Source organism: Amblyomma maculatum, chromosome 2, assembly GCF_055883805.1.
Source record: "Amblyomma maculatum isolate TAMU_Amacu chromosome 2, ASM5588380v1, whole genome shotgun sequence".
Classification (NCBI taxonomy): Eukaryota; Metazoa; Arthropoda; class Arachnida; order Ixodida; family Ixodidae; genus Amblyomma; species Amblyomma maculatum.
In genome coordinates, this window is record NC_139345.1 from 115,771,158 (window position 1) to 115,786,049 (window position 14,892).

Genomic DNA, 14,892 nt, shown 5'->3' on the forward strand with positions numbered 1-14,892 from the left:
TCTAACAGAAGCAAGACTAGATGCTTATGTAACAGAGCTTATAAAAGCAGTAAGAAGCAGTAAGAACGACTGAACAGCACTAAGAAGGTAAGCCTAGGAGAGAGGTTCACAATAGGGGTGCTGCCACTGTCATAACTTCCACAGCAAGATGAAACATGTGCTGGAGGAAAGTAAAGCTAGGTTTAATTTAGGCTCTAGTCCACAAGGACCAACAGATCTGTATCTCCCGGGTATAGCATAAAGCGGTAACTGCATGAGGCAACAGCCCCTACAATTCGTCACGCGCCGCCGCCAACGCCTGTTGTTGTCGCTGGTGCACACCACAAGGAGCGACGGGGCTCAGCGACAGAAAGGCGCGTTTTCAGTGTTGCTCTGTTACCGCCACCTCATCATTCGGTCAAGGGGAGTGCAGTTACGCTATATGCCGTTTCTAACACTAAACAGCATGAAGTACAATAAAACACTGATGAAATTTCTTGTAATGCATCACATTTTAAAGGGTCACAGCACAGTGGCGCGCTACCACACTGCAAAGCTGACTTGCATTGCAAGAAGTGACTTTATCCTGCTCCTTTCGAAAATTAACAATATCTAGGCACACCAGCCTTTTTTTTTTTTTCTTTTACTACCCTTCCAAGCTTTTACGGAATTGTCTCGATGCACTAATATATACACGGATCAGACGAAGTGAGCGCGTGCAGGCACCAGGTTGTTCACCCAAACTGGACTAGGAAAACAGAATTCACACGCAAAAAAAAAAAAAAAAGCCAAACGGAAATTGAACACCCCAAAGCCTTCTGCATTTGGCTGCCTCGCGAGGCACTTCCGGGCGACACGCAAACTTTTCTAAAATCCCAGAAACTGAGCGACAGCGACGAGCGGCAATGCTTTGGCGGCCCTCAGCCCGTCGCTGCGAATTGTGGCCTTAACAAGACACGCACTCTCTCAGATATCAGTGCATGTTGAACACCGGACGGTCGGGAATTATCCGGGGCCCTCCAAAACGGCCTCCCTCATAACCCGAGTAGCTTTCTGCGACGTTAGACACCACAAAACCATAAAAACAAAATAAACATGTTATTTGAAACTAATATTGTGCAGCGGATTTGTGGACCGCACCAACCAGTTTGAACATACCGCACTGACCCGCACCGCGATCAAAAGCCGCCAACTTGCTTAGCCTAACAGCAGCTGTCTGTACCCAGAAGCCTTAAAGTCTGTCTATTCACACTTGCGAGTCGCGAAGGATGTGCGACCGGCTGCCGCATGCGACCAGAGATCCGCGCAGCACTACCGATGTTCACATTTGCAAATGCGACCTGCGGGTCGCTTTCCACATCTTATCTTGACCGTTCACCACATAGAGTAAAGCTAACTTCAGCTGAGCCGTTGATTGATTACTGGTTTGCGACTGTTCCACCAAAACAGTCGCACCCACGGCGAGTCGCAAGTGTGAACGGGCATTCACACTGACGACTCGCGGAGGTCGCGCGGCTCGATTGGTCACACGGCGGGGTGGGGAATTTTTCCGGTCTCCTCCTCCGTGACGAATCGAGTCGCGAGTGGCCGATGTGAATGCGGCTTTGAAAACATGGAGCGTTTTTGCCGCCTCAAGCCGGCGTTTTACGCCCGGCGGCGCGCACTCGACGCCCGGCGTCGGAAAAAACGCGCGCCGCCGCCGATCTGGCCCTGCCAGATATTTGACGCGCGGGCGGCGCGGCGTCCTCTCGAACCGGAAGCTACTGCCGACGCGAGCCAATAGGAGCGCGGAAAGCTAGCATATCCGGTTTGGGCATTGGGCCGCTGTCAACATGGCCGCCATGGCTGACGAGGTTAGCGGCAGTTTGGCCGCAGAAATGTGATTATCGTAAAAACAAACGCTTAATCAAACACGGAATGTCGCTTTTTTGTGGTTATACGACCTACTCTCGGACTGTAATGTGTTTTCTTCCTAAAGCGAAATTTATAACGAAAAAAAAAGAACCGTGCAGCTGGTATCCGAGCGGGCATTCCGAGGTATCTTCGTTCATTCGAGCAAGCCAAATCCTTGTGCGACCTGTGTACGCTTTCTGCTTTTAGCAGTAGCGTTGGAATGCGCCCTATCGCGATTTTAACACAAGGGACAGCGTCGCTTCTCTCACGTACCTCGCTCTGCGGTTATTTCCGCTCGCTGATGTATTTGCTTTCGCATCGAGTCATCCGCGGCGGCGCTCGCGCCGCTTCGACGTTCCATGCATCTCGAGCTGGGCGTCGCGTCGGCGCGGCAGTTTTCGACGCGCGAAAATCGTGAAAAAAAAAAAAAACGCTGCATGTATTCCGGCCTTAGTTTGCAGCGTTGTGCCGCTACAACTGGGCTGTGCGGAGATACTGAGAAATAAAATGTTTCATGCAGCATTCACTTGGAGTAGATGTGCAGCGGCAACGCATTATCGAAAACGAGACCCGCTCCTCCGTTCGGGCCTCCAACATGAAAACGAACGGGGTCCGTATTCTTGAGTTTGCGTCGTTTTCAAAGTGCCGTTTCCGCGCTTATCAGACTGCTAAAAACGCCAGAACCAGAAGTGATGGCAACAGAACTGGCCCAAACAAACCCTCCAAAACAAACGTCGTAACCATCGTGCCGTTAACTGCTACTACAGGGCGATGGCGGAAACGCGGCATTTTATCTTGTTAAAAAAAAAGGCGCGCAACTGCCATTTCATTTCAATCCCACCTATTGGTTACGGCGCTCGACTACTGTTCCCAAGGACGCGGGATCGAATCCCGACCTCGGCGGCCGCTTTTCGATGGAGGCGAAAAGCAAGGCGCCCGTGTTCTGTGCGTTGTCAGTGCGCGTTAAAGAACCCCAGGTGGTCGAAATTTCCGGAGTCCTGCACTACGGTGTCTCTCATAGCCTGAGTCGCTTTGCGACGTCAAACCCCCCAAACCAAACCTAGTTGTCATGACCGCCATTGCACGTGTCAAGTTGCGAACACCAAATCGCACCTCTGTGCAATCGTGCGGTAAACTCACCCAGATTCCATGGCTCTCTTCTTGAACTGTGCAAGCGCCATTTTCCGGCTAGGACGGCGCCGGAGCCTAGTACGTACCACTGATGCAGACGCGATATTTTCCCGCTTCTGGTTCCTTAAATTGTACATATCCGCAGTACGCACCAAATTCGGAGTTCCTAATGGCCCCGTACTGAAGAGATCACAAGTTTCAAAGCTTCATGATATGAACTGCTCAGGAATCATAAATGGAAACTGCACTGTCAAACTTATTGTGGTTCCCACCACCTGACACCCTCCAGTGACGTGGTGACGGGCGCTCAGGCTTGGTTGGTTGGTTCAAGCCGTGGTTGATGGAGGAAGGAAAGAACCCTGACGTCATTTTTTTGAAGCCGGCGCGGGTGCGCCGCGACCGGATGCTGCAACGTCTCTCCTCCTCCTTTACCCTCCCCATTTTCTTTCTCCGCGACACTCACGTACAGCAACAGCGTCGCCGTTGCTAATGGCCAGACTTGGCCAACCCTAAAATTTGACGTCACTTCCGCCACACTTTCTCCAATGCATTGGGAATGGCAAGGGCCTCTCCGCCTCTCCCAAGTTGTTTCCTTCCTCCATGCCGTGGTTCAACCAATGGGATTTCAGAGTTCTCAGCCCCCTAGCGGTGGAAATCTAAAACCCGGAAAACAAAAAAAATAAGATTCACTTTTTCCACGTTACTAACTTTACAGAAGTGGAAGCAGGCTCGAACATTTTGGAGCAGTAATAGTTATTTTGAAGCAGCTCTGGATTGGTTTGGTTTTAAGGGCCCATCGGCAAGCGGTCGCCAGGAAGAATTTAAAACTTATTTTAAATTGTACACTCCACTCAAAGCTTTCAAATTTGACTCGAACACTCGTAGGACTAGCTCTATGGATTTACTGCATTAGAATATTACCGCAAGTAGCATTTCAGGGGACCTCTGAGGGTTTAACATCCCAAAGCAAAACAAGGCCATGGCGGACGCCGTTGTAGAGGGCTCCGGAAATTTGAGTGCACTGAAGCACACGGGCGTCTTGCTTTTCACTTCCATTGCAAAAAGGCCGGGATTTAGATCCCGTGTCCTAAGCAATCGAGCGCCCTAACCAGTAAGCCACCGCGAGAAAAGGGGGGGTGGGGGGGGTGTAGCGGCTAAGGTGCTACAAAATTAGTTTTGGAGCATTTTAATTATGTACTGGAGCACGTTTTTGGGGTCGAACGTTTTTATTAATTGCAGTTCTCTTTTTGAAATTAGAAATCCCATTTGACTCCTTTTTATTTAATTTACTGATTATGCCTGCATTTCTGGCAGGCCAAGACAAACAGCTAAAACGTGCAGGTGCTTAAAATATCACGGCTAAATTTTAGCTCACTTTATCAACCTGACCTGAGCAACAATTCTGAGCATTACGTCTGGACCAAAAGCTCTTGCCTATTTTGGCTTTTGACTCAAACGTGGAGTCTACTACTTTGATGTGCTCAAGTACTCTCTCGCTATATTGGAGTTAGCATCAATGAGCAGCACATTTTCACTCTCTTCCTTGCGCATATTCTTTTTGATCCTACTCCTGTGCTGATAAATTCCTAGGCACTGGTCATTAGCGCCTTCGGGGAGGACGGACGGCACTGAAAGGTAGCCGCAACTTCTTTCATATTCTTCACGGACTCCATGGCCTTCTGCCAATGGCTCTTGTTTTCTCTGGGGCTTCCTTAATTTCAACACTATTCAGAGAACATTTCTGGTCATTGACACCTTCGTGGTGTCACCTCCATGATGCTCGAAATATGGTTTCGTCTTAAAAGGCTTCACACGTTTGCTATTAACAAAGAGGTCTGATGGTGTAGCATATGTGCCTGTTTTCACAGCAGAATCGTTAGAACAACTTGTGCAGTTTTGCAGCCAGGCAAGTGTCCTAACCGACTGTGGTCATCACCGATTCAAAAAGCTGGGAAAGGAGCAACATCATGTGCACAGAGCATTCTTTAAGATTCCCTCTAAACGCTTGCGGCTCATTTTAAATTTACTTATTACGTTATTTTTATTTATTATGCTTCATGCTTTTCCAAGTTTATGAATATTTTATATCAGGCTCAGCACGAGATGCATTACCTCTGACGCAGGTGTGCTGCCATCACTTTGACTAGGACAGCCCATACAGCATGTACATGTGACTCACAACATGTTATTGGTATGCTGCACCTCTTGTAATCACTTACACAAATTGCACTGGGTCGCAATTTTTGCAGACAATGAGAAGCTACAGCAAAGGAAATGAAGGAAACAAAAAAGACAATTGGGAGAACCAAGTGGTTCAAGCTGCAGGACATAGCGTTGCTACTGTCAGCATCTGCACGTCGGTATACACGGAACCAGCAGCTATCAGAAGCACCGGCAAAAACATTTTGAGAGAAACCCGAAGGAAGCCTTTGGTAGGCAAATAAAGCTGGTGGCTATCTAATCAGGTTCAAGCACCAGTAAAAGTAGACTAGTGTGTGGTGGATAGGAGGTTGGATGCCACGCAGCACATAGCTGACCATTAATGCTCTACAAGGCAAAGCAAAAAAAAAAAAAAATTGCAGATACTTCAGCTCCACCAGAGTCCTTCAATGCTTGCTGGTCACGAAACTTCTCTGTAACGCCATGAGAGAGCTTCATATACTACACCGCAGCACCACTGGGCAATGAAGGGCTTCGTTCGAGGAGCTGAGAAGGAAGTCCTTCAGCTGTTCCCCTGACGGCGAGTTTAATGTACTTTTGTGCATTCAGCTAATGTAATTTGTGTGCCTGGAACCATGCCGACCACTTTTTAAGCATTGGCATGCCATCCCAGCTACAGAAGCCTGATCAAGGAAAGTCTCGTTGGTTCTCTGCCCTCCAATGAAACGTTTGGTCTGGTGAAAAAAAGGAAGCGTGCATTAGCGGAGCAAGAAACAGGTGGCTTTGCCTCTGCCTTGAAATACAGGCAAGTTTGTGAAAAACATTTAATATTTTCAGACCAAAAAGCAGACACCGAGCCCTTTCCATGACAGCAGAAAATTCAAATCCATTGAATCCACCAGTGTGATTTCGGCGACTGCGGATAGCAAAATAAGATGATTTAGCGAATCAATATGTCGACAGTGCAGTTCCAGCCAGTGATAAAAAGTCAACAATTACATAAGCCACAGCAGATGCGTGCAACTGACAAAAACACCGGTGTGACCCGGCATATCTGCCGATCGTTGCTGAAAGTGGCCGGAAGCTGTAGAGAGTCTCTTGCAGAACATGTTTTAGGCCACTTTAATTTCTGCAATTGCTCGCCGAGCATACTGCTGGCTAAAACTAACATCAAGTGCTGGTCACATTGGTCAAAGCAGATACCAATAAAAGGAAGCTTCAGTCACACGCGCCGTCATTATGTTTCCTAGAGTTAAGTTTGCATTCATCGACACTGCTATCATACTTACACTGTGAAAAGCAAATGAAGCAACTATTAGCATAGCTGTTGAAGGATACGTATTAATAAGGGAGCTCAGCGTGCATTTTACGTCATGTAAACAGCAATATCTGCTCATACACAGCTAGTAAACAGCCGTACCGAAGTGCACTCGCTGCCATCGGCACCTTCCTGGCAAAATATTGTGTGCACTCCCGAAGTGCAGAATGATGTGCATTTTTATCCTTAAGCACTTATTTCGTGAATTCGTGTAATATTTACAAAACAAGCAGCAAAAAAAAAGAAATCTTGATGCAGAGATCAACATCAGTGCCAAAGGAGCCGTAGCAGCCACACACTGTGGCTGTGGACGGGCCCAAGAGAAAAGCAGCAGCGGCTATTGGTTGGTGCGAACAGCAGGGCACCACGCAGACGTGCAGGCCGACTCATGCCTGACTGCTCTGATCTCGACAACGTGGTGATGCCGATGACGCTGTACGTTAGTGCAACAAGGACAAAGACCGTATAGTGTTTGATGACAATCTGCTAACCAATATTGGCCTATGAAGAAAAGTGACCGCACATTTAGCGCAGCAATCCCAAGCTAAGTGTTAACATGGTTTCCCCTTAATTGTGTGCCGCAAGTTTTACAGTTGGAAAGGACAGATAGGCAGAAGTCAAGTAAACGGCACCACAAGTTTTGAGCTGCACAGTTATGGCGATTTCCACTGGTTGATCGGATCTGGGCGCCTGAACCGACCTAAAGCGCTACAGAACAAATCAGCTTTGGTCTACCAGCAGAACGTGTACAGCGCGCGGCGGAAGTAATGCTGAGCTGGTTTCGAAAGTTGTAGCTGCATCGCAGCGCCAAAATTTTTGCGGTTGATAAATGGGCAAGAATGCGGCCCTCAACAACTTGCTTTCATGCTGCAGACACCTTTTTCGATAGACACACTTCGACATATTCGCGAAAAAAAAAAAAAAAAAAAAAAAAAACGGTGATGCCCAGTATCATCTGCCAATGTTGCTGAAATGGCCAAAAACAGCCAAAAGAATCCAGCAGCCTCCCAAAGACTAGGACTTCCGGCGAGATCAGACTCCGGTCGGCGAAACTCCAAACAACCAGCAGAATACGCGCAACCTATCTTGGTCAACCATAAGAATTCGAAATAGTCATCCTGAAGCAAGAAAATGTGCTCCCGAGCGACCAGTGGAAATCGCCATTAATTTCACATTTGACACCTGCTCCGAACTGATATACCAGTAGCGTTGTTCTCATCTCTCCTGAACCATTTCGAACATTTACGTGCAAATGCAACCCTCGAAATATGACCAGCAGCTCTCTTAGTGGCTTTATGCCCTTCATTGCACAGTTGCACGTCTATGGAATTTTGGCAGGAGTTACGTGACCAGAACAAGCACTGAAGCACTTTGGCTCCACCTTTAAGGGCACAATGCAACAGTGTAAATAGCTCCAGTTTTCAATCAGTTTAGCATGCAGTAGCATGGGGTACACATTAAGCTTTTCAGGTAGGGCTAGCCCCCGTGTGCAGTGACAACACACATGCTTGCCTTTGACAACGTTCCACAGTTTACAGGCTGCATCGTTCCATGCCAGTAGGGCTTAGCAGAAAGAAAGAAAAAAAAAAAAGACATGCACTAAGCACAGCAGTGCCACGAAGAGTGGGTTGAAGACCTCACAGTGCATGGTTCTATCCGAATGTAGAGCAGCACAGACAAAAAAGAATCACAGAGACTCCTATTTATGGGAGCCTCATTGTCTTCAATTGCTTGTGGTGGTCTACACGGATAGACACACTGTAAAGCAGCCCACACAAAAAAGAATCACCGAGACTCCTATTTATGGGAGCCTCACTGTCTTCAATTGCTTGTGGTAGTCTACACGAATAGACACACTGTAAAGCAGCACACACACAAAAGAATAACCGAGACTGGGAGCCTCACTGTCTTCAATTGCTTGTGGTAGTCTACACGGATAGACACACTGCTCTACTTATTTGTGAGTGCAGCTGGCCCCGTAAGCTAACAGCATTGTAGACACATTTCATACATTCGTGGCACCTACACTGTGAGGCAAATGACATGAAACGATCATATGACACTCTATCCAATGTATGCTCTTTAAAATTTTGTTTCCTTAATTTCTTGGCTATGTTGACAGTTGTTCAGCAGCTGAAGCAATACTAACTGTGAGCAAATGAAATGCTATTTTTTTTTCCCGGTGGTTTAAGCTTGTGAGGTTGACATTGCCTAAATACAACTCTAGGGGCTTTGCAACCACTTGCTGAAAGAAGATGGTAGGCTGGTCTAGCCAAAGAGATGCACAAAGCATTTGACAATGTCGCTGCTTGCTTGAAGAAAGGGGCATGTGATTGTGACTACAGTTTTGATTTTGTCCCTTTCGAGCTCATGAAAAGCCTTTGGTGAAATCGGTCCCTCTCATTAGAATACGATAAAAAATGAAACAAAGGCCAACTTCGATTTGTCCTCACTGCTCCTTTAAGCTGGAAGTAAGCTGCGGGGAACTGAGGAGACTGCACATGAAACGCATGTTTTATATTTTTCACAATCTGTCAATCAGTCCAGATTTTTATTCTCTAACCTGCACTCTTAGTTATCCTGATCTAAAAGATGATCTTTGATGATGGAGGAGCAAAAAAAAAAAATAAAATAAAACAAATAAAACTGGGCTTGCATTTTACAGCTGCCCCAATAATGAACATGACTAACAAGCCCAGCCATTTTTCCAATGAATTGTTAAAGTAGCCAGGGTAATGAAACATAAATTGCAACCAAGCAGATAAAAAGATGCTTAGTGATAAGAAGAGATCACTTCTGACCCTAAGGCTGGAAAGTATTCAACAAAGGCTTTTTTCCCCATTTTCAAATGTAGGGTAGCTGCTAGCAACAGGCAGCATTTACTAAAGCAATGTGCGGTTTCTATTTCATAGCATCTATACCTTATATATACAAAATCATTTGGCACAGGTCTCTTACTGGACAACTAGAAGAAAGCTCATATAGTTCCAATTTATTAAGGCAGATCAAGGAAGGATGTTTCAAATTACAGTTCAATCCACTTATAACGATGCCAGATATGACAACACATCGCTCATAACGATCACATTCTTGGGATTTATCAGTTTTCCCATTGCCCCTGTGCCCCCTGGGGTGGGATAGTGTTTAGGGCGCTCGACTACTGTGCCCAAAGACGTGGGATCGAATCCTCGGCCTAAGCAGCCACAAAAAGCTAGGCGTCTATGTGCTGTGCGATGTCAGGGCACATTTAGGAATCCCAGGTGGCCGAAATTTCCAGCGCCCTCCACTACAGCAGTTGCTTTGGGACATTAAACACCAAAAACAAACCAAATCAAACCATTGCCCCTACGTAAAAATAAACCATGTATGACAATCAATAACTGGCAGTATATCGGATACAACGATAGCTTTATTGCCACCCGGTAGATGTTTACCACGAAAATTAGTCGGAATCTTTGATAAAAAATAATATATGAAGAAGAGAACGAGGTGAAAAATACATAAGTGAAAAATACATAAGCGAAAACATGAAACCTAGCCGGTGTAGAGAAATGCGCGAGGGCCATGGCGTGCAGTTTGAAAATAAGCACTATCATCGCAATCGCTGCCTGTCACCGCGCAAGCGTGCGGCCCTATCGCCATAGCCATTGCCCGACAGTGCGTCCATGGAATGGAGGTCTACCTCCATGGAAGATGGCACCAACAAAAGAAGACAACACAATAAATCTCGAGATAAACAGCAGATTCATCGGGATTTCTAGCAGGGTTTCAAGGTTGAAAGCCTCGTGGAAAAATACGGGCTTGCACTCTTATAATTTTTATGATCATCAAGGGTGGGGATGTCCTGCAGTTCATCCAGTTGCCGAGCGGTTTCATGCACGCAAAAACGACTGCCACCAGAATACGCGCTACTGGAAGCGATGCTCACAGTGATTATCAAGCTTCAGCTGCCGCTCAAGCGAGCGCGAATTTCCAAATTATTTAAGCATCCGTAAGTTGTTTTATGGCTATTGATGCACCCTGTAATAAAATGTTTAGTGCTGTTTACAACGATTAGCGTTGTTCAACTCTTCATTCATTGCTAGTAAGTAGGCAAGCCTACATACATGAAAAAAAAATAAAAAAATACATGGGTGTGCGTCTTTCTTTTGTATGTTTTTTTTTCTGCCAGTCAAGATATAACAATCGAAATTTCCAGTTTTCTCAATATTGTTACAAGTCGACTGCTCTGTATAGGCATATTTTGTTGATCAGCTTCATGTAAAATTTTTGAACACAGAAATAACGACCCCCGTGGCAAAGTTTACTTTATGGGGTTTAATGTCCCAAAGCGACTCAGGCTATGAGACACGCGGAACCACCTAGCAAAGAATAACTAAGCAATAAATAAACAGCAAGGTTTTCATCAAACTTGTTATGTACTATGAAAAGGCTATATTTTTGGATTTTCGATTTACGCTATCACATTAAGTCCTTATATATAAGGTAAAAGTTGAATCTAGACACAGCTGTAAAAAAATGAATTTGAAATCACTTGTTTAAGTGCCGCCTATGTGTAGTAATGGATGGGAAGTGTTCAGTTTATGCTGAAGTGACTTCAGATGCCCCACAGCGATCGGTCCTGACCCACTTCTGTTTTTAACTTATATAAATAACATCTCGCTCGATATTTCTTCCAGTATATGCCTGTTTTAAATCTGTTTGCAGACTTCTGTTTTTTCATTAAAAAAAAAAACAAGCTGCTTAGCTGGAGATGTAGATAAAAATACTTGGGTGCTGTATTGTGAAATGGCTTTTCAGGGAATATGGATCACGTGATTAAAAATGCTGGTGAGGCACTGAATTTCACCAAAATTCAAAACACTCCCAGCCAAGCCTAAAAAGAAAACTGCTTTTCTGTCCTGTGTCCCACCAATCATGGAATATGCTCGTTTTGCATAGGGCCCTGCGCAGCAATTATTGACAAACTAGAGAAAATTCACCACAGAGTCTGTGAGGTTCAAAAGAGGCAGCTGTACCGCGATAAAAAATGACTTGCAATGGGAAAATCTTACTTTTCGTAGAAGGAAGTTGAGTTAAGTTCTTGTACCAAGAATGTTAATCTCAACAGATAAACCATGATTAACTGTGAAAGTTGCTTTAGAAAGCCTTTCTACATTTCTAAATGGCAGGACCATTCCTGTAAAAGTCGAGAATACCACGCCAGGACAAACTTGTATGCGAATTCATTTTTGTGTGTGTGTGTTTCTTGTTCAAACTGCAACCATGGATGCCGCCTTCGGAAGTACAAGTGTGCTCTGCAAACGATGTTTTTTTTTTTTGCCAAAGTGTAAACCTCTGCTTTAGGGGTGATTCTTGAACAAAGAAACTAAGCCAGGCTGAACACGTGGCCCCGCAAAATCTTTTCAACAGTCTTAGATCAATTGTTTACCAATCCCTTAATTTGTGCCCCTAATATGTCATCAACTCATTTCAGCATACAGCACTAATCTACCACATTATCCAGCTACCGCAACCCGGTTGCAGGCAGCCACTCGACATATACAGGCCCGCTTTACCAACCAAGCCGGATAAACATGCCCGCGTGGCCTACGAGTAGCGTGCTAGACTCCACATCCCAAGGGAACTGGAAGGTTGAGCCTTATACCCCTGTCACACGGGCACTTGTAAGGCCTTGAAAATTAAGGTTCTTTGCATCAAAGGCGTTGACGCGCAGCTACACGGCAAAGTCGTGCGCCCTTTGTGAAAAAGGACCGTAGCGGGAAAGGCAGCCGTCAGCGGCCTTTAACTGCGTAAAGGAGCAGCCCAGACCCGAGCGCCACCGAGCGAGCTTAAAAAACAACAACAGAGAAACAAAAACGTTGACACAAATGTAATATTAATATTATATTTAAGCCTACATGATCTTATTTAGCGTTAACTTTGCATTTCAATGAATTTTAAAAATCTTGAGTGTTGCTAGAAGACTTCGAACGTTGTCAGCAGCCGCATCGACATACGTGTCTTTTTGTTGTGATGTGCGTTTAGTGCGGTCGTCTTTCCTCGTTGTTTTTTGCTTGTGCCAGCATTTGTCGTTTTGTTGTTTTCTCGCTTTTTACTATTTATTTCTTATTGCCGCGCTTTAATCAGTTGTTTTATATATTTATTCTTATTTTTTAAACGTACTGTATTTTAATTTTCGGCGAAATGTCAATGGAGCCGGTGGGTGAGGCCTGTCAGACAAGCACGCCAAAGTGCGCATCAAGAAATGCGGCCAGAGGGCCACGTGCGCATTGGCCAGAGCGCGAAATCTGGGCCCTTGTCCGTCTCTGGGAGGACCACCTTCCAGATCTCCGAGGTGCCAGGAGGAACGGGCCCGTGTACGAGGCCATTGCTCGTGCACTGGCCGAACAAGGCATCGTGAAAACAAAGGAGCAAGTTCACTCAAAGATCGAGAACCTGACGACGGAATATCGGTGAGTAGCTAGTGCTATTCTCTTGGATGAGTGATTGTATACGATACGACACCGTATTCACCAAACTGAGGCTTGGCGCGCGACGAGCACCACTTCGCGCGCTTTTTCCACCTCGGGAAAAAAAACAGGCCTGAATCACTGAAACACATCACTGCACACAGTGATGTGTTTTGCACGGGCGCATTTTGACAACTTCGCACGCTCTCGGAATTTTTTCATATCAGAACAAGCTATGCCACGCAACGGTGAATGTGAATCGGCTGGTATAACGAAGCTTTATGGTAAATTTTAGTTCGCAAATTTTACCTACTTATGCAAGCACTATCTTGTACAGATGGGCATGCTGCCTAATATTACTCGGCGCCTGTATTGAAACGTGGATAAAACTTACTTTTTTTTTGTTTTTCATCGAGTTGCGCGAAGTGACGTGTTTTTGTTGTTCTTGCAGGCTACGTCGTGCATATACAGTCTCATTTTCTTATATACCGCGGAATCACGTTAACGCATTAGGTTTCTTGACACTTCGCCCCACACTGCTGATCTCATTTCATCCAAATATGAAAAAAAAAAAAAAAAAGAGCTTGGTAGCTTTGGTAACTCAATCGCAGTAGCTAAAATGGGCAACGGATGAAGAAAATTATTTGATTTGTCCATTTGCTAGGAGCCTAGTGCTCATCGAACTCTGATTACTTGCAGGAGGTGGTCACGGAAACACACCGGCCAAGGTGCCATACCTTGGATCTTTTACTTCGAAATAAACAGATTCCTGGGCAGTTTGCCTGTGAATGACCGGTCCCTGGTGGAGGAAAGCGTCTGCAACCCTCTCAGCGCAGTCGAAAAGGTAACTTCCATGGAATAATATGCATCTCCATCTACATGGACGGCATTTCAACCTTTAATATCTCAACAAACATAAATGACAGGCTAAATACACAAAGTAGAAAAGTGCTAATGGGAAAATTCACTACCCTTCATTCAAGCCAGAAATACAGCTAGGTTTCAGATCACATGGTTGGGATGAAATGGCATTGCTTCAAATCTGAAGCCCGACTGCTCAAGAAATAACTTCATGTCTGGCTCAGCAAAGGCTTTGAATATCTATTTCAGATGACAACTCTGTAGATGTAAAATGACAAAAATTTATTAAACGTAACGATACAGGTTGGCAAGTCATGCTAAGGACCAAGTTAAAACATTAGCAGATGATTTATATACTGGAGTGTAAGGCAGACAGAAGATTATGTAAATTCTTGTGGTGGCTATGAAGATGTCTTGCAAGTAAGACATCTTAAACCATGCATACAAGTAAACCATGCTTACAAGTAAGCATGGTTTTCATGTTGAACACTTTGAGGTCACTGCAAATAAAGAGAGGACTGCTTGTTGGTTGAACTGTTCAATTTCTTTGCCAGCCGTCTCTATCTGGATGTTTTTATTACGTAAAGTGCTATCGACAGTTTTGAATGTTGTTCACGTTTCATCTTGCTTCAAACTGTTTTCATGCAGATCATCACTGCCATGGAGATGGGAAGTGGAGATGACTATTCCTTTCATCTCGATGAAGAAGGCAGTCTATCTGCTGCTGCAGAAGCGCATGCCACAGATTTTGAGTCCACCATGCCGCAAGCTGTGGTTGGCAGTAGCCAGCAATTGCCACCTGCTGTAGCAATTGCCACCACACAACAGCAGCCAAAGCGTAAGCGTAAGCGGCCGCTGACTGCCGGAGAGGAAAATCAGCTGGCAATGATAGGAGAACAGCGCCTCCTGCGACAAGGCTTAGAAGATTATAGAAGACAAGAGCTCGTGCTTCGCGAGCGCCAAGTGAAGGCTGAAGAGGAGCTGGTTGACGTCATGAAAGAATATTTGAAGAAAAAGTAAAATGTGGAAAAGTCAGTTTGTGTTATTGTTATGTACGTGTTACCATTGATCCACATGCTGCATGAAGGACTCAAGGCA

General features: G+C 45.3%; 2 protein-coding genes across 9 annotated transcripts in view; one reads left to right on the plus strand and one right to left on the minus strand.

Moving 5' to 3' along the window:
* Nucleotides 1-14,892, minus strand: part of LOC146199630 (E3 SUMO-protein ligase PIAS2-like) — a 104,552-nt gene that overhangs the window by 54,175 nt on the left and 35,485 nt on the right. The window lies entirely within an intron of this gene.
* Nucleotides 12,653-14,814, plus strand: LOC146199631 (uncharacterized). The gene is made up of 3 exons (XM_084595156.1): nt 12,653-12,936; nt 13,633-13,777; nt 14,443-14,814. The coding sequence occupies exons 1-3, from the start codon at nt 12,668-12,670 to the stop codon at nt 14,812-14,814; spliced, it is 786 nt and encodes a 261-aa protein (XP_084451282.1). The 5' UTR covers nt 12,653-12,667.